The sequence below is a fragment of the Hippichthys cyanospilos genome, chromosome 2 (assembly GCF_059441005.1).
Source record: "Hippichthys cyanospilos isolate Australia breed blue-spotted pipefish chromosome 2, RoL_Hcya_1.0, whole genome shotgun sequence".
Taxonomy (NCBI): Eukaryota; Metazoa; Chordata; class Actinopteri; order Syngnathiformes; family Syngnathidae; genus Hippichthys; species Hippichthys cyanospilos.
This window is the reverse complement of record NC_142370.1, coordinates 6,862,547-6,889,945: the sequence shown is the minus strand read 5'-3', so window position 1 is coordinate 6,889,945 and position 27,399 is coordinate 6,862,547. Positions and strand designations below refer to the sequence as shown.

The 27,399-nt window shown below is 41.5% G+C and overlaps 2 protein-coding genes across 2 annotated transcripts; one reads left to right on the top strand and one right to left on the bottom strand.

Annotated features, from left to right (window-relative positions):
- Window positions 1-334: 334 nt before the first annotated feature.
- stk11ip (serine/threonine kinase 11 interacting protein) lies at window positions 335-15,396 on the bottom strand. The gene is made up of 25 exons (XM_088408956.1): window positions 14,978-15,396; window positions 14,002-14,204; window positions 13,791-13,865; window positions 13,582-13,677; window positions 13,400-13,507; window positions 13,245-13,316; window positions 13,033-13,162; window positions 12,858-12,961; window positions 12,692-12,781; window positions 12,571-12,612; window positions 12,334-12,495; window positions 12,166-12,235; window positions 10,606-11,067; window positions 10,324-10,535; window positions 10,136-10,246; window positions 9,800-10,013; window positions 7,739-7,860; window positions 7,417-7,660; window positions 6,289-6,389; window positions 6,125-6,222; window positions 5,754-5,944; window positions 4,597-4,681; window positions 1,682-1,764; window positions 906-1,135; window positions 335-833 (listed from the first exon to the last, which is right to left on the bottom strand). Exons 1-25 carry the CDS (start codon window positions 15,042-15,044, stop codon window positions 693-695), a joined length of 3,513 nt encoding a protein of 1,170 aa, XP_088265082.1. The 5' UTR covers window positions 15,045-15,396; the 3' UTR covers window positions 335-692.
- Window positions 15,397-17,195: 1,799 nt separating this feature from the next.
- Window positions 17,196-26,858, top strand: igfbp2a (insulin-like growth factor binding protein 2a). Its single transcript, XM_088408957.1, has 4 exons — window positions 17,196-17,689; window positions 23,933-24,105; window positions 25,305-25,445; window positions 26,022-26,858. The coding sequence occupies exons 1-4, from the start codon at window positions 17,335-17,337 to the stop codon at window positions 26,178-26,180; spliced, it is 828 nt and encodes a 275-aa protein (XP_088265083.1). The 5' UTR covers window positions 17,196-17,334; the 3' UTR covers window positions 26,181-26,858.
- The last annotated feature ends 541 nt before the right edge of the window (window positions 26,859-27,399 follow it).

The following is a 27,399-nucleotide window of genomic DNA, read 5'->3' as shown; positions in this document are numbered from 1 at the left end:
GTTTTCTTTGGGAGCGACCAGGATGGCTAGGGACCTGATTGAATACATCGGAGGGACAGCATATAGAACAGCAGGTAAAGTTAGAGAGATCAGAGGTGGTTTGGACAAGTCTGAAGTAGAATCAGGAAATATAGAGGTAGAAGGATGCTGAGTTTCAAGTTAGGAAGTCCAAAAAGGAGGTGGAAAGATGTAGTAAAAGAGGACATGAATAGTTGGAATGAGAAAAGAAAATGCAATAGACAGGCTAAGATAGAGGCGATTGACTTGTTGTGGCAACCCCTGAAGGCAAAAGCCCAAAGTAGGAGACTGTAGACATAAAAAAGCAACGACGGACTGCATTCTTTGAACTCATTTATACACAGTTTGCAAACATTTTTGCTCCCATAGGAAAAATAGACAATGGTAAAGAAATAAATTACATGAACACTCACAGCAGCAGGATGTTAGGACTCCCAATTTCTCACTAGTGTGAGAATTCCCACATATGTGCAATGACAGCTTCTCATGTGAATGAGGTCATTCTGCTCAGAAATCTAGGATGTACCAAAAAAAAAAAAAAAAGTTCTGTCCCCCTAACATCAGTAGTAGTGAAGGATAGAAGGGATGCTTCACTTTACATCCACAACCTCAAGATGGATTTCGCTCTATTGGCTTCACTGAAGAAGAACATGCAGTCTTGTTTTGTTTTTTGTTTATATTTCTTTGCCATGGATAGTTGTCTGTAGCCTAACTCCAAACATGGCCTCCCACTGAGTTCGGACCCACGCTAGCAGAGTCTGTAAGAGCTCTAAACTCTCTGAGCGCACGTGCCAGGTCTTTTCCTCTTTCTGCGTCTTGTAGATGAAATTCAGAGAGGTCAATAAACAATTACAGCTGAGAATGTAACAATTTAGAGTGTGGCTCACCTCATCATAGAGTTTGACATCCATCTGGTGCTCCCCATTGAACCACAAATGGATTGAACTCACACAGCTAATAGGCAGCGTTTCCAGAACAGAGAAGCTCCCGCTACTCGGCCCCGCGTTGCCGTTAAACGTCGTCAAGTGGTTCGCGCTCTTCCCCCACTGGTGATCCTCGCTTAACAGGTACAGAGTCTCTCGGGTCGCCAGCACAGTCATCGGCGTCCACCTGTTTTCTGGGAGATGACATTTGCTTTTGCTCGTTTCGTTTGCACGTTGAATTGTTTCGCCCAAACAGGTGAAGGTCAAAGCAAATAAATGTTTTTATTGTGGCCAAAGTTTAGAATATAAGATGCATATAAATGCCTACTAAATTGTTCTGTAATGAGTCGCGCTTATTCCGTGGCCACAAAAGAGTATTTCGCTCACAGGTTATAATGTCACAAGTTTTTCTTTCTCACATCTTGTCCGGGGCTCTGTGGCAAACAAAGATGCGTGTTGGCAAAGAATACTAAAAATCTAAGAATCAGCTTAACAAGGCAGATCTGGACACGCTCAAATGACAGGCTACAAATTCCAATGATATGTGCAGGTGTGTGCACAATCAAACATTTGCCTGAGGAAGATTTTAGAAAGGGCGGCGTCCCGCATCTCTAGCACAAATGAACGAACCTTTCTTTCACCTGTGATATCATACCTCCTAACAGAGAAATCAAATAGTCATATAGCGGCCTCATATCATGCACTTGCTATTGATTAATGAAGTGATCCAGGTGGATAACCTTGCAGAAAAAAAGCCAGAATGTAGCAAAACTGCAGCTGGCCATCCTCCACATCTGTCTGGATGTCTTCACACACCAGAGGCCTGGCACAAGAAAAGAGCAAAACAACAAAACAGAAAAAGAACATTCAGTACGATCTAGTGCTTGGGTGAAAGTACCGGCAGTGTCTATAAAGGTCTAAGTAGTTTTGCAAACACTATGAAAGTTGGAAACATGAAGTTGAAATTTGGTAGACAAGCTAAAGGGGGACACCGGAATGAATCTCCCGTTTGCTTAACTTGATGGGTTCTTCCTAAAAGAGGAGGACAGACTGACTATATGAGGCCCACTCCCATTTTGACCGGAATATGAGAGACGTGAATGAGTCACTGGCGGGCTATTTCATTGATTTTCAACAGCGCTACAGTATTCACAAATGCAAAAAGAAAACACGGAGTTAGCCGATGCTGTTTTGGCCTTTAAGCTGCTGGACACAGCGTGGTTGGAAATGGCAGACAGGCAGCTGGCTTTAGCGGCGTGCAGTGACCTAACCATTTGTCAAACATGAAGGGATTATTCGGCGGTAGCGGAAGGGTCGAGGGATGGTATCGGCGAGGAAAAGGCGTATGTTACGGACCGGCACCGACAAACAAGCAAGACCTGGCGTAAGACTCCTCGACTGAGGACAAATCCTCTTCACAATGTACGGACAGCGATCAAAATGTGCAGTGTGCCGAAGCAGGTTTCACTGGGCTAAAGACTGCCCACACAAAGTTGAGAGTCAAGATAACGGAGACTCATCAAACGGAAGTTGAAGACTGCAATTTTACTATATTCATCTAGGAATCACCAACAGATACAGAAATATTTATGACGGAATGTTTTGATACTGCTTACACGAGAACGGTATGTGAAGGAAAAATGGCTTGAACACCAAAGCACATTATTAGGAGAGAAAAGTGTAAATACTATGAAATAGACTAAAATAACAAAGTCACAGACCATTCATGTTCGGAAAAGAAAAAGTGGTCTACTCAGTGAAAAAGATTTGAGGAGCTGCAAGTTGCAGAGCTATGGAAAGATTCCCCAACACGTTCTTCTGGGGTCACTGAGGCTTCATGTGGCAACAACTTGTCAAAGACAATGGCACCTTCATTCAATGGACATTGTCAGCCTTTTTTTTTATTTTTTTTACATGGTATGGGACTATCTAGAAACATTGTTAAACCTCATCCTGCAGTGCAGTTACACTTTGGAAGTTGAAAAAGTGTGTGCATGGTTTTAGCTGATGCCTCTCTCTTTTGAGTTAAGAATGCGATGATTGAAGCAGGAGGCAAAAGTTGAACTAAGGTTGAACCAGCAGTCAGTCTACTGGGTGGACGATGAAAAAATAAAGGTAATTGGCGTTCTGATTTGTCATGTTGATGATTTGGAGAGGGTCTCAAATTTTTGAAACGACAGTCATGACACGTCTCAAAGAAAAGTTCAGCATTGCGCATGAAGCTCATGATCATTTTTCTTTTGTCAGAGTAGATTTTGTAACTTCGGACAGTCAAAATACACAAACTATATATCTCACAGCATCACGCGGTGCTGAGCAAGCTTCACCTGCTACTGAAAAAAGGGATCACGCTGGTAGGTAAAGATGATCGAGTAGTAGGAGGAAGTTCAAAATTAAAGCGTACCGTGCATGACTTGATTTTATTTTGAAGCAATGTTTGGCTTTTTCACAACGTTTGGCTATTTGACAAAAACACAGAGGCCCGACAGGCAGCGGATTTGCCGCATGTCTCCTTGCAATTCCGGGCCGACAAGCAATCTCGTTTCAGAGTTACTTCCTGGTAAGTATGGCTATCCTGCCTGCGTCATTTTACTCTTCCCTGCTGCAAAGCAGAAGCAATGAGCACTGCAAGCCAAAGTAAGCTGAGCGAGTCAGCCTCTCACTGCAGTTTGGACAAATCCGAACATGTGAGTGACACAGCCCAGATGTGTATTTTCATTCATGGTGTTTACCGAAATATAATATCACTACGCATTGCTTGGTGATATCACTGCAAAAGAGGATATATCAGTTTATAATATATTGGTATATTTGGATGAGTGGCTATTGGGATAACAATATCTCCTTACAGGTATTCTGGAAACGCCTCCGTGGTAGATTACATAAGGTCGGCTGCTCGGAAAGTAGACGTCGGGGCAAAAAAGATTGGGCATCCCTGGCTTAGAGGATGCCCAGGGAAGCGGGGCGTTCGGCTGTTTGAAAGATTGTTTTTGAAAAATTGAAAGGAAATATTACTTGACTTAACACACATTTAATAAAGTTTTGGGCATCTTCAACGTTAGATTGGAAGACAAAACCACAAATAGGTGAGTTTTTCATATTCCAAAATCTACTAATGAGTGAATTCATGAATAGCTAACCACGTATAGGTCTAGCTCATTGTAGTGGCCATCTGTCGGATATGTCGGTACTCTATATTACTGTTTAAGCTTTTCTACCACTACTACTTTCTGGAACTCAACCAAGTCCACCCAGCTACTTCGTGTTAAATGGTACTGCATACATTGACACTTGACTGGTAATGGTATTTATTTGGATTTTCAATCTTGATACAGTATAATAATTTCGATAGTCGTTGAGAGTGTCGCAAACAGTAGTTACGTATTGCAAGTATTTCGATTTGAAATCCAGCTTTTATGTTACCTTGTGTTGTTCAGCTCCAGAGGAGCGAAAAGACTGTTAATGAGTGGAGGAAAACATACAAATAAAAGGTAGATAACGACAACATACGCAGGTCTTGCTGCAGAACACATGGTCCCAATTAAGGTGCGGTTTACCGGCTAACTTAACAGAGCCGTCTTGCAAGATGAAGTCTTAAAAGAAATCTGATTGTAATAGAGAGAAGATGTGTGCCTGAATAAAAATGAGCTCATACCAGAGATGGTGCTGAGGACTGAGTCTGGTGGTTGAGATTGACCTCAGTTTGCTGTTGGACCGGTGTGCCATCTCACGCACAATTCCTACAGAAGGACAACATCAACAAAGGATTCAACGTATTTGGACTAGAGGTGAAGACCACCTGAAGAACTTCACGAGAGCAAGGCCTTTATTCCCTCGCACACAATAGAATTCTGCTGGTCCCACAGAATTAAAGAAAATGGCTCCCAGATTTGAAGAAAAAAAAAAAAACAGCAACAACAAAACACACAATACTTAATGTCATCAATAAGTCGGTAAAAAAGTCCAATGCAAACCTTTACGGAAAACAGGTCAGAAGTCAACGAGACTATTGTTGCAACAGCGTGTCTCTGCTTTGGGGTGTACTATTGCAGCAGCTAAAAGGCGATAGTTGCGTCAGAGTGTCAGCAGCACAAAACAGCTGCAAAACCAGCTTTCACAAACAACAGCATATGATCCTATTTGAAAGCTACAAGGGGCAGGGTGGATTTCAAAAGCACAGATTCACAGTCAAGTTTGAATGGCACACATCACAATGGGACTTAAACGGATACTAAGCTGGAGGAAGAATACAGTGTGAAAAATTATTTTGGTCAAAATAACTTCTGGACCATAAAACTTTCCCTGTGGAAGCGACCCTGCTGTTGTGAAATGTGAGATGTGTCACAAAGATGAGTCTGTTTCCCGGGGTCCATCCATCATTTCCACGTGAGCCTGGCAAACCACAGCTGTAATTTTGTGGAGGCTAAGGTGCCAAATATAAAAAAGTTGTTTGCCATCAAACCCAAATAGGCTGTAATTAATCTTTTGGTATTGTATTGCAGACATTGCTGACCCCACAAGAGGTCAAATCAAGGGTTTTCCTTCCGGTCTCAGAAGCAGACAGACTAGGCTGGGACAGATCTTTGCCTCATATCACTTATGGCATAGCATTAGTGGGTTTCAGTGGCAAGAAGACAATGTTGGATTGAGAGCATTTAGCAACGTTCAGATGAAAGCAGGATAAGCAACAAGTGGAGGCAGAACGGGTCAGTGAGTTTCTTTCTCACACAATACGAGCTGTCCTTTTATGTGTTTTCCACATGTTTAACAGGAAGTGTTTTCCATTCGTGTTTGGCCTGAGCACCTTCTTACCTGTCAACAGGCCAAAGAAGCGTTTGCAGCGTATACTGTCCCGCACCAGGAGGGTGTAGGCCACACCCCTTCCATCCGCATCCTCAAATGCCATGTGAATGCTCTGAGACCCAAGCCCTACCTCCAGGTAGCTGAGCTCTAGGATTGGGTGGCAGTCACGCTTCTGGAGCCAATCAGAGAGCTGCCCATTGCTGGGGGAGAATGCATACTGAAGTAAGACTTAAAGAGTGGCAATAACTCCCAAAAAGCAGTAGGAGGCTAAACAACAATTTTGGTCAAGAACTTAAGAGTTTACGAAATCACACACTTTTGACACAATGAGTAAGAAAAGAAATACAAGTCACAGAACTCAATGTTGCTCAGCCACTCACCTGACTCCCAATGTCATTTCCAGGACATAGATTCTTTTGTCTGACACGACCACTAGCGATGGAAACTCTTCTGGCTCCCCAAGTCTGACAAGTGATGTCTGACAGCAAAACAAACATTCAGTCTGGAGGAATGCAACTTACACTCGAGCACAACATTTACTTACCTTTAGAAAACAATTGAGCTCTTCTTCCTCTTCGAAGACATCCACATCCAGAAAAAGCTTCAGCCGATGGTCGATCGTCTCAAGGGCGTCACTCAGCGCATCTGTTAAAGGAGGAAAGGGGTGCAAGTTAAAGACACCTTATAAAATTTGCTTGTTGAGCCTGTTTTAGCCATCCATCCATTGAAGCTGCATTCTGCATTGCCTGCCGATACCCGTCAGCTGCCCTCGGAGCTTCACAGGCCAAAGAGGCGCAATACTACTCCTTTTCACCAGCTTTACGGCATCCCTTACCGCTGGTGTCCACCAGCTGGTTTGGGGATATTCACCATGTCACCAAAGCAGAGCTGTGTATGGAGACGAGTCCGGAACTTCTTGGCCTCGCACACCAGCTCAGGGTCCTTCCCCACCAGGAAGGTGACATTTCATCTCCTAAGAGCTAGCCTCTTCGGTCTGGCAAAATCTCCACCATTTGCCGCCGCCCAGCTCTTTGCAACTGACCCATTTGGCTGGGGCGGAGGCAAGCCATGAGGGAAGGAAGCCATGAAGGACGCCGTGAGGCACACTAGGGTGAAATGACTGGACTGCTGCCACCGGTGCCTGGCCTGCTGCTGGCTGGCGTCCACTGCCTCACGCTAAGAACCCGGACTAGCATTTCGCTGAGGCCTGGCTGGTGGGGAATCCACCAGTTTTGGCGGACAAGCTGGAGGCGCTTTGTATTGCAGAAGTGGACCGGACTTTGGCAAACATGAGATCAAGCAGTCGGACGCTGTGTTCATCGCAGCGGGGGACTTCAACCTCTGCGACATCAGGATTATTCTTTTTCCTAATATTTAATTATTTGTTCGATTTGGAATGTGGTCTACTCGGGAGGTGGACTGAGTAAGAATGTCACTGTGTGGTTTTGTGGTATACATGTGACAAGAAATCTCTTTGAATCGTTGAATCTAAGGAACACACATTTTGTATCAATTTTGTGCTCGACTGATGTTCAGCTGACCTTTTTTTTTTATACTGTATGCTTGTACATTCATTATACTTAGTCATGAATTTTAATAGTGGCCGAAGAGACCTGCAAAGTGCAGTAAATGACAACAGTTAAATGCATTGATTTATAAAGAAAGCACACACCACTGGAGTTGGCACTTCCTAACGGCTTGATACCAGGCGGTGTGGCACAAATGTCAGAGTAGCTGTAGCTGCCAGCCAGATCCTCCTTGCTTTGGCATTCAGCATTGTAGGAGAGAGAGAAAGTGTCTGCCGCGCTCTCCCCAATGTAGAATGAGCTCTCTTGTGCAGTGACTGAGGTGGGGTTCTCTGTGATCAGAGTCGTGGATCCTCCTTCCGGATTGCTTTTTAGGCTAGGATTCACCTGCTGAAAAGTGCAACGGTGCAGTTGACTACAATTGAAAGTGTAATGATAGAGAGAAAATCTTACACTTATGAACAATACCTTTATGGCTTCATTCTCTGCCTTTAATGAGCGTTGGGTTGCCATACTGCTGTAAGGAAGTGACTGACCGACGAGCTGGATCAAGTGGTCACTTCCACATTCCGGACAGTTATTACAGTTCTCTAGAGAAAAAAAAAAAAAACATGTATTGAATGATTAAAAAATTGAATTCTGTCATCTAACTGCTCACTCTGTACAGTGTCACAGGAGCGCTACAATTTCCAACCTACCCCACTCAGTATGACACGTCTGATACACCCTGTTTAAACAGATCACGACTCAATGATAGGCCTGATAGGACATCACATTTTTGGACACATTTTCTACCACTGTATTCCGGATTCAAGTCACGGGGGTAGCAGCTTGAGCAGGGACTTCCCTCTCCCCCACCCACTTCAGCAAGTACCTCCGAGAGGATTCCCTGCCATTCCCAGGACAGCCGAGAGACATCCTCCTTCCGGTGAGCAGCCTCCTCTAGGTGGGCCATGCCTGGAACCCCTCACCAGGGAGGCATCCTAACCAGATGCCTGAGTCACCTGAATTGACTCCTCGCAAAGCGAAGGAGCAGCAGCTCGACATTGAGCCCCTCCCTGATGATCAAACTTCTTGCATTATCTCTAACTGAACGCACCCGGCAGAGAAACTCATTATCCGCGATCTTGTTCTTCCGGTCACAACCCACAGCTTGTGACCATAGGGGAGGTTTACCAGCAGGAACATTGATTGACCGGTAAATAGAGACCTTGGCCTTTTGGCTTGGCTCTTTCTTTACCAAAACAGACCGGCACAGCGTCCGCCTATTGATCTCCTGTTCAATCCTACTCTCACCCGTGGCCAAAAGCTAAAGATATTCCTACTCCTCCCCTTGGGGCAGGATCTCATCTCTGACCCGGAGAGGGCACTCCACCCTGATCCAACTGTGGACAATGGTCTCAGATATGGAGCTGCTGACCTTCTTCCCAGCCGCTTCACACTTGTCTGCGAACTGCTCCAATCATCTGCAAATAGCAGAGGTGCAATGCTGAGACACCTAAACCAGACCCGCTCAATGCTTCAGCCGCACATAAAATTCTACCCATACATATATATATATATATATATATATATATATATATATATATATATATATATATATATATATATACACACACACACACACACACACACACACACATACATATATATATCGGCTAAGTCCCACCTCACTGGAAACAAATTCGACTTATGTCAGGTATCCTGTACTCCCGAAGCACTCCCCGAGGAACATGGTGAAACAAAGTGCATGTAGACTGGTTGGGTGAACTCCCATGCACCCTCGAGGATCTTGCCGAGGGTGTAGAGATGGTCCACTGTTCCACGGTCGGGACGAAAACTCCACCGCCACACCTGAATCAGAGGTTCAACTTCCTGACAGATCCTCTGCTCCAACAGCCCCGAATAGATCTCACCAGGGAGCCTGAGGAGTGTGATCCCTCTGTAGTTGGAACACACCCTCCAGTACTGATGTAGTTTTAAAAAATGCCTGGAGACATTCTGGCATTATAACCACTCATTCATTTTCCATAATGCCTGTCCAAATGAGTACACAGATGAGCTTGAGCACATCCCAAATAAATTTGGGTGAGAAGCGGGTTACACCCTGGAATAATCGCCAGGATGTCACGGTAAACTACCATACAAATTACTTCTGGCATTGTACTGACTTTACAAGCAAACTAGTTCTAACTGGTGGTGAGCAATCTTCAAAACATCTAACAACAAAGTTGAGTGAGCATGCCAGTGCAGGTCTTTCCTGTCAACTGTGGTCAAATCGCACACGTACGTGGATGCTTGCATAATGTTATCTGTCAGTTGTTGATTATAAAAACCAACACAAGAAGACTGAGGGGAAGAACAGCTCAGATGATTCATGAAGAAAAAATTGAAGACTGTGTCTTTCAATAACATACCCAGGATCTTCCTCTTTGAACACACAATTCTAGAATGAAATGATTTTGAAAAAAAAATGTAGGGTGTTTTAAAGAAGTGACTCACTATTTCTGCATGACCTAGCTTGCTCACCTTTGTCACCCTCATCACATTCCATCAACTCTTTGCCATCCTGCTCATCTACACCTTCTGCCAGCAGTGTAGGCCTTGTGCGCCTCGCTTGACCTCCAGCATCCATGAACTCTGACCCACAACGGAGGCACTGGAGATGAACACAGCCTGGATGGAGCCCTGTGTCACGATGGCGGTTGGCCTCTGCCACGGGTGACAGCACATCAAGAAGCTCCTGGTCCAGAAGGTAACACAAATTAAACATGCGTCTGATTATGTTGAAGATGTGAGTCAGAATATTGTTATTTGTTTTGCAGCACAATCCAAGGGGTTACATGTTCTATGTGTGTTAACAACCTTGAGGGCTTTGTGTGGATCATCATCCAGTAGGACGTATAATCTCCGCCTCTTTTCTTTCATGATATAGTCAAACTGAATCTCCAAAGCAGGAAACAATGATTTGGTCTCCTGAAACAAATATTCATCTTCCAGTTAAATCATGCCAACAAAGCATAATCACACCAGGGTCACAAACGCGAATTCACCCCGTGGGTCCAAGTAGCCTGTGTGGCATCCACCCTGGCCAGGCAGTCCAGTTCAAGGCGAGATCTCTCCTGGCCAGTCTGCACATCTAACTCAAGCAGATGGCTCTGTTTGACACGCAAAAACACCTCCTTCCTCCCCTCAGCTTGACTTGTTTCATTTTCCTCTTCTTTGTCAAATAAGACACCCACCAAAAGTGGCAGACACAGGTCCACTGCAGTGAAAAAGACTCCATTAAGTGTTTGATAACAACATGTGTGTGTGTGCGTGTGTTTTTTAACTACCTCCAAGGTCTTCCTCGTATTCTCCCTCCTTGGAATTGCCGCTCTCCTCCTTTGCTGACTTGTTGGAATCCTTTGCTGACTTGTTGGAATCCAAAGTGGGACTGGATGAGCCAATCTGGCCTACCATTTGACCATCCACCGAAGTGTCTTCCAAAGTGGACTCAGTGTGCTGAGAGCTCTGGCTGGGCCACTGTAATGTGGACTCTGTCTCTTCCTCTGCCTCCACCTCTACCATTGGTACCCTTGGCTCAGATGAGCTAAGAGGTGGAGGAATAACCTCGGGGGATAGACACAGAGGGGTAACGAGGCTGTTGGAGATGGTTTCCGAGCCATGTACAGTCTTAGCAGGAGGCAATGCTGCATTCACGTCTAGGTGGTGCTGATACCGCAACCAGTCCTCACCCAGCTGCTCCCTGAAACTTGACATGCGCTCAATCTCCTCTTGGTGTGGAAGTACAATGTCTAGAGAGTAGACATACTGAAGCTCATTACAGTGCAAACACAACTTAATAAGTAGGAATGTATTCATCTGACACAGTGACGTTTGGTCAAGGCAGCTGGGGCCTGCCTCTCCCTTCCCTTGGATGTGAAGAATGAGATCAAAACAAAAAAAAAATTACACATTAGAAGTACCAGTAAATTATCTTCCATTTTAGTTCTTTGGTCCATGCTTTATAATTGTTCTCTTGTTAAACCCAACATCGTCAATAACATTATCAAAACAGCTGAATTTGCAAATTTCCCACTAAAATACATGTCACAGGGGAAGAGGGGAAGTGACATTCATCTATCTCCTTCTGCCTCAAGGGACGACACACAAGTTAATTGCTAATGCAAAATGGATAGCGGCAAAACGTTTTGAAAACAGAAACTCCACATTTTTATTTTTATATTAAAGGGACAATGTGTAAGATGTAGACCGTTTTTCATTACGGACAGCAGAAAATGCTGCATTTACCATTGTCCGTAGCTATGACAGACATGTAGCTATGACAGACAGCCTCCGGAGGAGTGCCACCCCCCATGTAATATAATTTAATGGTAACTAGACCAATGATTATATTTAAAATATACTGTTGGTCATAAAGAACACATTTATTTGCATGTTTTTGAAATGTAAAAACATGTATTTATTTTTTTGTAATGAAAAACAGTCTCAATCTTACATGTTGTCCCTTTAATTAAATGTGTTTCAAATAAGGTCAGAATTAAACCATAAGCTAATGTTCTACTTAGGGTTTATATTTTTGTATCCAACTCCAGAGGAATCAGTACCTCACCAGTCATGTACATCACCACTTATGACTAACTGGACTTTGATTACTACAAAACAAGTCTGAGTCAGTGTAACATCAAAATAAATATTCCTGAATTGCTTTTACATATACTATTCAGGTGGATTTACACAAGCAATTTTTTCTTTTTCCACTTAGGCCAAGGCTCAGTCTTGCAGCATTGCTTTCACAGTTTTTCTTATCTCCGGGTCAGTAAGTACCTAACGCACAAAGAAAAGTCAAAACAAAGTACCTGTTATGCAGGAACCAGCCAATAATAACCTACCTTGTGAAGAGGACACCGCCTGGTAGTCCGTATCATTAGGCTCAGAGATACTTGCTCGCCGGACTTTAACCTTTGTGTGCAAAACAGGGTTATTTGTTTTAAATACTGTATAGACCATAAATCACAGCTGCTAACTGTACCACACAAGATCAGCCTTCTTCATCGTACCCGGGATTTCTTTTTCCGAATGCGTGAAACTCGCACTTCTCCCACTGATAGACTATCGCTGAGCTCTCCAGCTCCGCTTGACACATCTGCCTGACTTTGTTCCAACTCTGCTGAAAGGGACGACTGAACCTGGACAATCAGTTGTCCAGATTTTGGGAGAACCTGGAAAAGGAGTGACCTCTTTAAGACTGGTCAGCTGAAGCTCTTAACAAATAATTTTTACAGGCGACAACTTACAGATAACTCAGAAGAAGACAGCAGAACACCATTGAGTTGAAACTGGTAAAAAAAAAAAAAACAATACATTGAATGAGTTTTAAATGCTTTCATTTAAGTCGCCAATATTTCTTTTACCCACTCTGAGGCCGACAGCCTTTGGAGAGAGGTGTCGTACAGTACACGTGCGATGAGTCTTCTGGAAGTACAGCGGGTTGCCCTCCAGGTTCAACTTTATGGTGAGAGATTGGCATGTTTAACTTTCTGCAGAATGGCATGTAAGGACAGATGCAAGAGTGCTGCCTCACCGTGTTCAGGCAGTGAAGCAAGGAGAGAGGAGCCAGTTGTGAATGTTCCAGCAGAAGATTATAGGCCAGGTCCAAGTGCTGTAGTGATGCCAACTGCTCCACACCTGTTGATGCACAAACTTGATGAAGAGACACATAAAGTGTCCATGTGTGTTTTGGCCTCTGTATTGTTTACCATTTATTGTCTCCAGTTCATTGTTCCTGAGGATGAGCGTGAGCAGTTTGACCCTGGCGCTTATGCTAAGTGTTGGCGCCCTCTGAAGGCAATTGTAGCCTAGATTTAAATGTTCCAGTTCACTCAAAGGCTGTGAGAAGGGAAGGACAAGACATTAGAAGAAACACAATGGTTGCAGTTCAATATCAGGTGGCGAACACTAGCAATCTGACCTTTAAAAATTCTGCACACTCCTGAATCTTATTGTGGCTTAAATCCAACGTCTTGAGCACATTCAAGAGACTCTAATAAAGGAAAGTAGAGCAAGATTGTGTCAGTGGAAATAAATGTAAGGTAATAAATTAAATGATTCCTTCGTTTGTCTCACTAAAGACTGATCAAGGCAGACAATGAAGTTGTAGCTGAAATTGAGCGTGTGGAGCTCCAGCCATGGCAGTGCAGAGCTGAGGTCACCGCCGCACAGGGACAGCAGCTCCTGCAGAAACAAGCCGCACACATGCTGTCATGGACGGGGGCTGTCAGATGCAGTAACGGCCATGTTGGGAGCACCTCCAGTGAGCTGAGGCTTTTTGAGCAGGTGAAGCTCTCCAACTGGGAATAGATTGCTCTGAGTCCCTCTAGATAGTGCGGGGGGATATTCTTCAGCTGCCAAGTGAAATATGAAACAAAGGCAGATGTTTTATTAAAAAATAAAACATCAAAATGTGCATCAAAATGCACCAATAGCTAAGAAAAAAACAGGTAATACAGTTAAGTACCTCTAAACTCTTTAAAGACTTGAATGGGTAGATCTTCACCCCAAACTGTAATCTTGTGCTGGATGGGTTAATAAGCTGCATAAAGCGCGCACACGACCACACACACACACACACACACACACGCACACACACACACGCACGCGCACAATCACAGAGTAAAAAAATGATACATATTCTATTGGCTATTCATTAGTTCTCAGCTAAAAATTACCTTGAGGGAGATTGTCTTCTGGAGGATATCGAAGAGGAACTGCAGTTGAAGCAAGGATGCAGTGTCAGCTGGATGGGATGGGAGGGCCAGGAAGCCATGCTGCTGATTCCTGGATTGCAAATGCAGCTCGAACAGTCGGTTGAGCTGCTGCAAGCTCGTTGCAGCCAGGGTCAGTGTACTAACGCCTCCGAGCACTAACTCACCTGCAGATGGAGGCGGGTAGACAACTGAGCTGTCAATACAGTACTACAGTATATACAAGGGGTACCGTAATCAAGTAGAATAATGTAAAAAAAAAAAAAAAAAAAAGTCACTTTTATTTCAGTAGTTACCTTAAAAGACGTTATTTAAAATACAACTCTTTAAACTGGATAATTATTAATGATTTGCTTATAATTAGTCTATTTTATTTTGAATGTAATTAATGTATATTTTTCATTTTTAAACTAGCTTGCTCTCTTTCCTTATTTGTTAGTTTGATTAGTTCTTTTTCATCCTGTAAAACCGGCAAGGTTGTGAGTGGCGAAGACTTATGCTGCAAGTCAGATGCCTGGAATTCGAATTCAAATCCCCAACCTCACAGCTGTGAGGAGAAAGTGCTATTCACTCATCCATCGTGTCGCCACTATTAATACTACTAATATCAATATTTTCTATTATTATAATTTGATTATTGACTAAAAAGTGGAATGCTGTAATACATTATATGAATTCACGAAACACCGACTAAAATATGTCATGTTTTTGTAATGTACATGCAGTTTCGATGAATGGAGTTTTTAGATAAAAAAAAACAAGCTAAATTCACGATCATGAAAAATTAATCTGAGACAAAAGTATCTTAAATCTACCAGTTTTTAACTGATAACTGACACAATTGCCTTTATCTACGATACTCTTTTTCATTCAGATGTACCTGTGTCAATTTATACTGCAGCGGCACTAAGATATATCTACATTTTAGCTCAAGACTCACCATTATTTCGAAGGAGTGTTGCCAGGCTAGTGACTAGCGAAGATTGTCCACTAGAATTACGAGACATCTTTGGCCAGCGTTGTGGCAATGAGCTGCTGTCGGGAATGACAAGCCTCTGGTTCCGAATGGGCCAGCATTACAATATTGGCAATTTAACCAACATGGCAAGGGTATCATTAGTCAGTAGAACGACTGACGTTCCGAATTCGGGGACATCGAGCTAGCTAGATAGCTATCAAAAACACTTCCTGGTTACAAGCGAAAACTTGACACTGTGACATGACATAAACGTGTAAATACGACGTAACCAGTTGACTACAGCACTAATTTGCTGTCAACTTGTCACTAATATTTTAATACTACAATAGACACATACACTACACTACAATATACACATCAGTGGTTGTTTTACTGCGTTATTGACAATATTTATGCCACGTGACTCGAAAGAACCTACGGTGGCCGTGACACACAAAAAGTAAATACAGTCTCTGTACTTACCTTACTGTTATATGCGACACGGGTAGTTAAGTTTATTTTGTTTTTATAATTATATTATAACGTTTCAAAGCGCATGTTGTAAAAAAAAAATAATGAAGAGGTTATTTTGGCCTCCTTTTGAATATATACATTCAATATTCTAAACGAGATAACTCGAAAAGTATGCACCCACTTGCTGCTTATAATAAAGTATTTCATAAATTTCATATTGCAACTATACAGTACGCCTATGACTTTTCAATACAATCTGTGAGTAGAGTGGCGGAAGTGAGGAGTTAATCGTTTATCCATTAGGCCATAGGTACATCGGTATGGTTTTCTCCAAAACAGAACTGTATAATGTTAAATTTCAATGTAAAGACTCACCAAATATTATACCTATATATTTTACACACCAATAGACTGACACAAAGACGCGAAAACACGGGCGAGAATGACAAGCACACGCACGCACAAACACAGGCACACAAATGTTCTCACGAGGGTTAAGTAATAAATAAAGAAAAAAATCTGGTTGTTTAAAATGTTTTGGTTACACTAACAAATAGATAGGACAGGATTTGACAAATTATGGAATTGGTAATACCATAACCAACCAGAATGGTTATATCATATGTACAGATTTGTGACTTGTTTTGATATTACATCTAGTATTTTCTATAGCTGAATATGCAGTGACATGGTACCATATCTCCCTCCCAATTCACACATTTGTTTGAATCTAATGTAGCTATAGCAATTCCTGAGTGAGTACTCTGTTTTCCTCCAACATTCCACTAGAATACTTGGTATCTATTGCGACGACTTTAAATTGTCCTTTTTGCGAAAGCCTGTTTGATCCGTGGGTCCCCAGTGATTTACCTTTTAGGGGGAAGCGAGCAAATTACCCAATTTTTAAAAATCGAAATGAATAATTTAATCGGTTGGCACTATCACAAATAGCCTTTACAGTAGATTGGTTGATTATAGTGACATTCAAGATTGTTGGTTTTAGCCAAAGGATTATGTCAGGCAGTGCTTGACAGGCACATAGCGAACTGCAAAGGTCAAGTTTAACAATTTTTGTTGGCTTTGAAATGGGCCAACTTGTGCGTAATCAATTCAAAAGTACTTCTCGGCTATATATATATATATATATATATATATATATATATATATATATATATATATATATATATATATATATATATATATATATAAATATATATATATATATATATATATATATATAGAGAGAGAGAGAGAGAGAGAGAGAGAGAGAGAGAGAGAGAGAGAGAGAGAGAGAGAGAGAGAGAGAGAGAGAGAGAGAGGGGGAACAAACATTTTCTCGAGGTATGGTGGTGGTTGGCTCGAGGGACAAAGGGTGCACACGACCAGCACTGACCGTCACGTGGCCCCGCCCTGACTTTGCTGGGTCGTCAGAAGTTGACTTAATTAAAACTCTGACTCTTTCCTGGAAAAAAATAGGACTATAAATGTTTTTGTCCGCAAAGGTCATATGAATTTACAACCGCATTACCATTTTTTATGTTAAAATTCTAAGACGACACTGTCGAAATCCTATGGCGTCGCCCTTCCCTTGGCTGGTTTGTTGAGCTAATCAGCACGCTTGGAAGTATGCGATAGTTAAAAAAAAAAAAAAAAACCTCTGCCCTGCGAGTATGAAGCCAGTCCGTTATTTGAAAGCTAATTTGAAAATTGTAGGAACCAGCAAAGCATCGAACCCCTTGCTTCACCTGTTCCAGTAGGCGCGAGCAGACTAACTCGCTCCCCTCTCTCTCTCACTCTTTTTTTTTTAACTTGGTCATGCCTTCAACCAGCCCACAATAATATCACAAACCCCAAGGCAAATAACGATGCTCAAGCTCTACAGCCTGCTGCTCATCACTGCATCGGTTGCCGGCTTCTCGCTGGCCGAGATGGTCTTCCGCTGCCCGGCGTGCACCGCGGAGCGCCGCGCTCTCTGCCCGCAGCTCAGCGAACTTTGCGCAGAAATCGTGCGCGAGCCGGGCTGCGGGTGCTGTCCGGTGTGCGCCCGGCTGGAGTTTGAGACGTGCGGAGTGTACACTCCGAGATGTGCCTCCGGCTTGCGATGCTACCCGACGCCCGATTCGGAGCTTCCCCTGGAGCAACTGGTTCAGGGCTTGGGCCTGTGCCGGCACACGGTAGACACGGACACCATGAGCCAGGAGCACCGGGAGCAGACCAGCGGTCAGTCCATCCTTTGTCGGTCCTATCAGGATTGAATCAGTTTATTACAGCGATTAACTAAATAAGATGAATTATGAGTGCTGAGCCACAATGATCAACATCGATGTGCTATTTATTGCACATTAAAACAATATTTATACTTATGTTCAAAGCATATTGTCTTGGTCGCATTAAAGGACAAGACACTTATTTAGACAAGTGCTGTTGCAAAAAACAATATTAAAGATGGTATCTCCTTTTATTAAAAACGCCATATACTGATCATGAGTGAGAATCCCTGTTGCACAGAACTGGGTGAAGAGGGCAAAAGGAACAATCCTCTCGCCCAGGCCCTCCACACCTCCAACTTTAGAGAATGTTGCCTTTAACCGGACCGGCCAAGCAAGTGGCCAGAATTCTGGCCAGCTGCACTTTTTAGATAGCGCTCGGTAAAAAAGAATAATAAAAAAAAACATCAATGTTGATGTTGACGAGTCTTTGAGGGAGTGGAGCAAGCCTGGAGACAGCGGGAGGAATGTTGCATTGTTTGGAATAGCTGGACTTTAGGCTTTGACCTGCAGTAAGCATACACTGCGTCTACCTAGAAAATGGGCCGACTTTGTGTGCAGGAGAACTCCAGTGAGGCTCATGTGCTTTGTGTTTGTACAAGGACGGGGTCACTGTGAAGAGGAAAAGTAAACAGCCTCATTATTTGGATGATTCGGAGGCCCTCAGTAAAGCCATTCGATATGTCGTTTTTGAATGCGTAGGTCTATTTTGGAACTGGTGAGCTCGACAATAAGTTTCATTATGGTAATCATTCAGCGGCCTCATAATCTGGTTATTTCTTTATGGAAAAAACACAACTACTCAAGCCTTGCTGGGTCATTCATGAGGCAGGGGATGCTTCCAAAGACCTCACGTCTACTGATTTTTGTGCAAAAACAATCGGATGAATGCAGTACCCTTCATGAATGAATGGTTGTTACTAAAGATTTATAACATATTCACATTATATACGGTAACACATTGATAATGTGATGTGTATTTAGCTGGCATTGTGCAGAGTCTTTATATCTCCTAAATTTTCACCTATCAGGAGAACCAGAAAATGGCAAGTCTGTATGATAAATAACATTGCAGCATGAAGGGGAGAAAGTTATTTTCAACACTTAAAATAAATAAAGGCAAATAAATAAATAACTACTACTCATGTGGAGTGACCGATAATATAGATTTGTGAGAAAAATATGGTCCAGTATCTGTCTTAAGGTGTTTTTTTTTCCATATTTGTTAATGTACAGTGACTTTGCGGTGACTCTGCAGTGACTTGACAATTGTACAAGTCAGCCATATCTTGCCATATCTGATTTCTCCAACTACTGTCGATTAAAAAAGAAACTACAGCGACTGAGGAAAAATAACCAATTAGCCAAGAATGTGTGACTCAAAGGTTTTACACATTTGTTGCACTCTATCTTGTATGTGACATATGTATGTTCTGCTACCAATGCTGCAGCCTTGAAGATCATCCTATATATAGATCCAATTTATTTTGCATCAATAGAGGTTTTTGCAATTCTGATATCCGAGAGTAGGGTTGCAAACTCATTATTATCGTGGGACACATTATAGTTATAGTTTGTGTCAGAGAGCCGGGATAAATCTTAAGTGTGCTTTTTACACACTTACTTTGTTTTGAAATCAGAGGGTGATAAAAACTGCTCAAAAGGAAAAAAAAAACGTTTTTTTTTTTTTTTAAAGACAACTTGCAAGTTTTTTTTTTTATATTAGCCAGAAACATGAAGTCAAATCAGCATTTTGCAGGCCACATAAAATGATGAGGCGAGCCGGAGCTCGCCCCCGTGTCTTGAATTTGACAATTCAATATAATCAGATAAAAATTATAAATACTGTACAGTATATATTTTTTGCTAGGTAGAAAAAAAACAATACAAACACAGAAGACCAAAAAACACATTTCCAGTTAATTATGATTGACAATTTTAAATGATTTTATTTTATTTATTATTTCTTTTAACTAAAACTAAAATTTTGGTGTGTATGCACTCTATTTTACTCTCTAGAAACATTAGTGCAATTTTAGACGAATCTTTCCTCATAAATTTTGATCTATTCCAAAATTTGTCAGAACTGGATTGTTCAAAATATATGGCTTATAGTTTATATAGTTTGACTTGTTGTGTTGGATTAAAGTTTTTTCTATTTAAAACAAATAAAAAACACTCCGGTCCGATGGGAGTCAATACCAATCCAGTGGGTTGCATCAAACAACTCCAAGTCAAATTAAAACGTCTGTTTTAACAATTATGACAAATAGATGCACTGTGCCTTTGGCCCATAGTCAGTTGGGACAGACTTAAGCTCACCCATGGCAGTAATGTGGAGTAGTGCTTTTTCAAAAATGCAAATATGTGTGAAACATACATCAAAGTTTTGTTAGTTTAGAATAAAATGAGAAAGATTCAAACAGTTGTAGCCATACAACCTATAAGCAACATAACATGAGTAAGAGACAATCCAACATTGGTCTGTTGACTAAATTGTTAGATGCTACTATGCATCACACAACCTACCCCAAGACTTGCATTTGCCTGTGTGGAGAAGCATGTTCAGTGCTTCTGGATGTGAAAGCCAGAGTGGAAAGAAAAAGCAGTGCCATCTGAAATAACATGATTAGCTAACAAGAAGCATTCCTGTCCAGATGAAGCCTGACGGACTGAAACAGCCCAGATATAATGCTCCCCAAAAAAATACTTTACTCACCCAACACAGGCCGCTTCAAAAAGAGTGCTACGGACCCGTCTTGTCCAAATGACCTCGAATTAAGGCAGCAACTACACAGACAGTATTGTAGCTGTGCCTAGAAACAATCCGTAGAACTTGCTTAACTGAGGCAGATATGCTAACCACTTTTTAGGATTCCATCCGTCCAATGCTTAGTGTTTTAGTAGTTGTCTACCGAGCTTGGAGATGAAAAATGGGTTCCGGAGCTGCCGCAAGTGGACTGATCCAAGCAGTCTTCAAGAATGCTCCTCACTCAAGGATGCTCTTAATCCTGCGCCTTAAGTTTGTGAATGAACATTCAACTTTTCTTTTGCGGCATCATTAATAATTGTGGAGGTGTGAATAAGTTGATTGTTCTTGTAGAGGACTTCAGAAAGTGGATTCTAGTTAGTGTTGAGAAGCTGAAATTTCAAGTATATAGACAATTTTGAAATCATCCAGCCTGTTTTTGATGTGTCTCATGTTCAACATACCTGATTAAACAATCAGGATCATTATCAGGCTCCCACAGGGCTTGCTGATGAGCTGATTATTTGAACGAGGTGTGAAAGGCAAGGGAGACATTGAAAATAGGCAGGAAATTGCTCTCAAGGAACCGGAGTTCTCTACCCCTGTATTAAACCATTTGTTGGCATGCAAGATGCATTCAAAGGTACAGGTGGATGTACGTGTGTGTGTATTTTGCGTGTGTGTGTAAGTGTGTGTGCGTGTGTGTGTGTGTGCGCGTGTGTCTGCGTGTGTGTGTGTGTGTGTGTGAGTGCAAACATGCCAAAACGTGTCCAAGCGGTGTTTTGAGTTGAAAGGTAAATACATCTTCCTTCTGTGGTTTCTAGAAACCACGTTCCACACAGTGATCCAAATCTGTGGTTCACAACATTTTTTTTTTACTTACATTGAACACGCACTATCCTAACCACTTATCCTTGAGCGATAGAGAGCAAGAATCTCTACTTCGCAAAATGAGTATTATGATATACTGATTACAGGGCAAAATTTGAAATGACTAGTGACATACTAGACTTGTTGGCTCGGTGAAACAGTGGTTAGCGCATTCGCCTCACGTTTCAGGGACCTGAGTTCAATTCCAGCTGACTCTTGCCTTCCTCTGTGGAGTTTGCATGTTCTCCCCAAGCCCACGTGGGTTCTCTCCGGTCTCTCTGGCTTCCTCTCACACTCCAAAACTATGCATGGCAGTTGTATTGGACACACCAAGTTGTTCTTATGTGTGATTAGGTGCGTGAATGTTTGCTCCTCTCTGTGTGCCCTGCAATTGGCTGGCAACCAGTTCAGGGTGTCCCCCACTTACTGTCTGAAGTCACCTTCGAAAGGCACCAGAAAGCCTACAACTCTTATGAGAGTAATAATTTTTTGCTATTTTCTCAATGTTTTTGAATTTCGTCATTTTTGTTTGTTTGTTCGCCTCATTCCTGTGTTTGAAGCATTCTTCTGGTCTCACGTGTGTTTCCTGCCATCAGCTAGCGTACATACAGCTTGATAACGACCTCCAAAAGTAGAAGGTAAAACAATGCCTGAAATTATTTTCTTTGAAACTAGAATCAAACAAAAAAAATAAGATTTTACCTGAAAACATTAATACATGAAATATACAAAAAAAAGATAATAATAAAGGACCAGACGAATAATTAATTATCCGTTTGAGGCTGAAAACAATTTTTTGTCATGCATGAAAGTAAATGAGTCAGTATTCACTCTGGTGACAAGAATCTTGATGTGGCACCTCTGGCTTTTGTGCATTTTGGGAATCTGTCATGGACTGCTTTTAGAAAAGTACTCATTGTCAAGGGATTAATCAAAGCAGTAGACTGGACGGTTGGCCTGCTACGCTGTTTATGCTGCTGATCCGAGCCCACCGAAGCCTAACACCCCATCAAGCGAAGGAGGGGATTTGTGGTGTGGTCATCTGTAGTTGGGTGCATGGACATACAGTGCAAGAGATAGTGGGCTTTGCCCGTTAAAAATGGCACATTCATGTGTGGGGGTGCCTAGACTTGAGACCTACATACAGTATGTAGGGTTGTGTCAGACAGTTGTAACAATTTAAGTGCCCATAGTTATGTTTGGGAGCCCAAAATACAAACATTTTAATCGGTAACAAAGTTACACACTCAACAGACGAATGCAAAAATAATGATAAGGGGTATCTTTGTTAGGAGAGGGAGTTATGGATGTTGTGCAACCAAATGAGCTTTTGATGCTGTGACTGCAAGCTTTACTATTTCATCAACGGGTAAATCTTTTGCCAGCTCAAAACGAATAATGTAGAAACGCTTTTTAGCGTGGGGGAATAGTTTAAGTGCATTTTGCTGTGATATTTTAAAAGCGTTTTAATTGACTAGCATCAATCAAAAGAAACACAGATTAAAATAGTTCTTCCTCTCATGTTCATTTCTCTCTCTTGTTAATCATAAAAGTGTAGAATGAAGCTAAATTTGATTAAACGTACATCCTTTCTACATTACACAACAGCAATGAAGATAGCCACCATATATGCACAAAGAGGGACCTCTTTTTGGAAATCAAATTTTCCAAGGACCCCCTTTGCAAATGTTTACGGGGTAAATAAAATCATTTAAGGCAAACATAAGTGTTCTTTTTACTTACCAACATATTCAATTGTTGTTTGTAGCCAGACTGAAGTTTACAAAATAACAATTGCAAATTGCACGCCTCCTCATAACAAATTGGGTCAGTTTCCCTGCCAAATATTTGATGACTATATAATCAAGCTCTTTGATGATGACGTGGCTTACTTTGGTCTATTTAAACAAATAACAAAATAACTACATTTTTCAAAATGTATTAAAGTGGTTGAATTGATTGCTTTGTTGAAGTCATGAATACATTCAAAATGTAATATAAAATCAAATGAACTTAACACAAATATATATTTTTTTATGAATAACCCAAATTATTTCACAAACTCCCTGCAGTCAGGGTACGGACCCCACTTTGAGAACCACTGCTCAAAATTGTGGGCTGGTCTCGTAGAAAAGAGGAATAGATGGACGGATCGGTAGGTAAACAAACACATTTGCAAAACCTAACTAACTTAGTAAATAGCGGGCAGCTCGGTGGAAGAGTGATCAGCACGTCTGCCTACCAGCTCAAAGAGCCGAGTTCAAATCCAGCTGTCTCCGGTCTTCCTGTGTGGAGTTTTCATATTCTCCTCGGGGTACTCGGGCTTCCTACCACGCGCCAAAAACATGCATGGCAGATGAATTGGACACTCTAAATTGTTCTTAGGTGTGCAGGTGTTTTTAGGTGTGTGGACGAAATAAATAGCGTGCCAGGTGGGGCATTCGCAGTACTCGATTTCCAATACTACCCCAAATACATTAGTTTTAACTGTGCCTTAAAAAACAGAAGTGGACCATTTTCCCCAAATTTAACATAGTGATAGTATCTGACTGTTAGTCTTCTCCTCCCCTCCTACAGGTGAAAACTTGGAACTATTGTCCGAGTCAGAACTGAGTGACGTTCGCTTACCTAGTAAAGAAGCTACCTGGATGGGCCCGAAGGAGAGCGCTATGCGACAACATCGTCAAGAGATGATGACTAAGATGAAGAGCAACAAAGTGGAAGAGCAGAAACCTACACGACCCAAACAGGTGAGGACAAGCCAACAAATGGTTTTCTGGTTGCAACATTTGACCTAACATGGAGCTTCCATAAGAATAGACCAATGGATGCCATTTTAAAAAACAAACGCGATGTGTAAGAGGTTTTGAAACAACCATGAAGCACTGTGTGAAATTTTAAAAATGAGTCAACAACCCTTTGGTGGAGTAGAACGCACGAGTGCTTATATTTTAAATGTACGTAATTCTGCTTCATGTATCTTTCAGTATTAAGTCTGGTCCCTCCTTTGAGGTTGGATTTAGAATGTGGGCAGTTTTGTGCCAGTGATGTACATTTCAGGTGACAGCACTTATCACTGTGTTTACATTTAGTGGACTCACCCATTTCCACAAATGCAAAAACAAAAAAATGTTACGTAAACTACGATAAATGCTGCTGGGTGATGATGGCCGTTTTTCCTCATTATTTAATCATTTATGCACCTACAACATATCAAATTTAGACTATATTCAATGCACATAATGGTGGGTGTGCCAACTTTGAACTCTAATTCTATGGTCACACATCAAGTAATAAAATACCAATTTGAACATATGTATGGTACTTCATTATTGAACAGTGGTTGACTTCATTTACAGTGTATAAAGGGAAAAAAAAGGGTTAAGGAACCAGTTTAAAAACTGCTTGGGATTAGATATTGCAATATTCATGAGAAATAGGATTACAGCTGTAGCATACTGCACACCTACAGAACTCACCTGCTTCTGGCACAGAACTGCACTTACACTACAACCCATAGACTAATAAAATATGTGTCCTCGCTGCACTGCTTCCAGTTCTAAACATGGACATCTTTTTAGCCCAAATCTTCCCGTAGTCTTCAGAATCAGCCATACTGCTTTAACCCTTAAGCAGTACTTTGTCCAACCCTATGATCTTTATATCAAAGGCCAAATTTTCGGAAATTGAAAACATTGAAAGATGGCACGAGGGAGCTAAAATTTCACCCAGATGGTGACAACATTTCAGAGTTCAAAATGGCACAACCACTTAGTTATCATCCTACCAGGAGTGTGCCATCCATTCGCAAAAACACTGTGAGAATGATGTGCAACAAAATGATCCAAAAATTTATAAAACACAATTGTGGTGATCTGTCAACATAGCCTTGTATACTCAACCCTTCCACTCCACTCCCACTAACTATGTGCATTGTGTGGGGTGTAAGACTCCATGTCAGCAGGAGCTGGACCAGGTGCTGGAGAGGATCTCAAAGATGCCCTTCAGAGATAATCGAGGTCCCTTGGAGGATCTCTATGCCCTGCACATCCCGAACTGCGACAGGAGGGGGCTATATAACCTTAAACAGGTGAATAAAAATGTTCTAAAGTATATTTGAAACACTTAGGTGCCTTGGTACCTCTGCATTGGAAAAAAAAGTGATATGCTACTTGGGGTTTCACCCCCAGATATACCACCACCCCCAAAAAAAACAAAACCAAAAAAAACCCATATATATATATATATATATATATATATATATATATATATATATATATATATATATATATATATATATATATATATATATATATATATATATATATTCCTTTCTTTCACTATCAAAAGAGGACATCTGGGCCTTTAACTCAAGCAACAAAAACCTCACTTCAGAAGCCAGTCCATCATAACTGTATATCATGTCTGGTTTGTCAAACACACTTACAAGTTGTAATGGAGGTTACTTCCAGTGTTGCATCTTCTGCCCAGCCCAACCCCGCACCCTACCTAGAAGTACCGTTTGTGTGACTTAAAGGTGAAAATATCTATATAGATACGCTGTTCCTCTTTGTCATGTATAGCATACTAAGCCAAGTTCTAACAAGTAAAATATTCCTTATATTGTAAGAAAATTGTTGCTTACTCAAAAATTATGTGATTTCAGTGCAAGATGTCGCTTTATGGTCAGAGGGGCGAGTGCTGGTGTGTAATCCCTCACACCGGCCAACCCATCACGGCAGCCCCTCCTGTGAGAGGCAACCCCAACTGCAGCCAGTACCTTCCGGAGCTAGAGCTAGATATGGCCAACTTGGAGCAGATATAATGATAATAAAACAAAAAAGCAACAGTAAGGCGTATGAGAACAAACAACAACAAACTAAGTATGGTGAACTTGCAAGCCTCAGAAAGAGCATATTGTTGAACTTAACGTCATTAAACACATATGTGTAGATTCAAGGAGTTCCTTTGTATTTACTGTATTATGTGTCTTTAAACCATGCAGCGATGCATTGCGATACTCGTTGAAATTGTTCTGTAAAATGACTTGTTACTCCAAACGCTTCAAAGCTCATGTCAACGTACCCCATTGAAATTATTAGAAATACCAAAGAAGTCTTTCATTTCCTACTTTTTACGACATGTTGACAGAATGGGAAGCATTAAAAAGGGATTTTACTGCTTTTCTGGTGCGTACCTCATTGGCCACATGGGAGCAGTATAATGCAGACATAGCTCTACATGGCACATCAAAACTTTGAAAGCTCTGGTAATTCTCTTCACTGAGGATAACAACATATGCTGGTATTAACATATTGTGTCTGTAGGTATATATGTTGCTCTATACCATTTGGTCAGATACTCATTGCTTATAGGTACACCACTAAATTAATACTGTTGGTTTGCCTGTCTATGGCGTCATGCATTGTTTGATAGCGTGGAGATAAACTGAACATTAAAGACAATTGATATGGCTGTTTTGAATAAACTACTCGTATGTCTGTTTTGTTTTTTTGTTTATTTTATACAGTACTCATCAACTGGGAGTGCCTTGAAGACACTTTTTTGAAGAATTTTCGGTTTGTTTGATTTTCCATGCCCTTCTGGGAGCTTGGTTCAGAGGTCGACCTTATGGATTTGTGAAGCCCTTTGATATTCTTTAGGGTCATAAAAATGAATTTGACTTGATTAAAAAAAAAAAAAAAAAATCAATTTACATGTCAAAGCATCTAAAAAATTGCTTTCCCAGAGTACAGGATTTTTATTTCAAGAGTGATTTTTCTTACAAAAAAATGAATGCATCAACAACACAAGTGATAAATATGTTATGGGTGTTGACAACATCGTGTCCACATCTTACTCATTGATGGATGAGAGTTTAATTTACCCATCAGTTGACACTTGTGAGTCATGCAGCTAGGACAGCTCAGTCTGTCATTAATTAAACAGGAGACAACTATAAGTTGGGAAAAAAAAAGTTTGATCAAATTGAATGCCATCAGTCAACATCCTCATTGGAATCATCTACCTGAAGCACCACACAA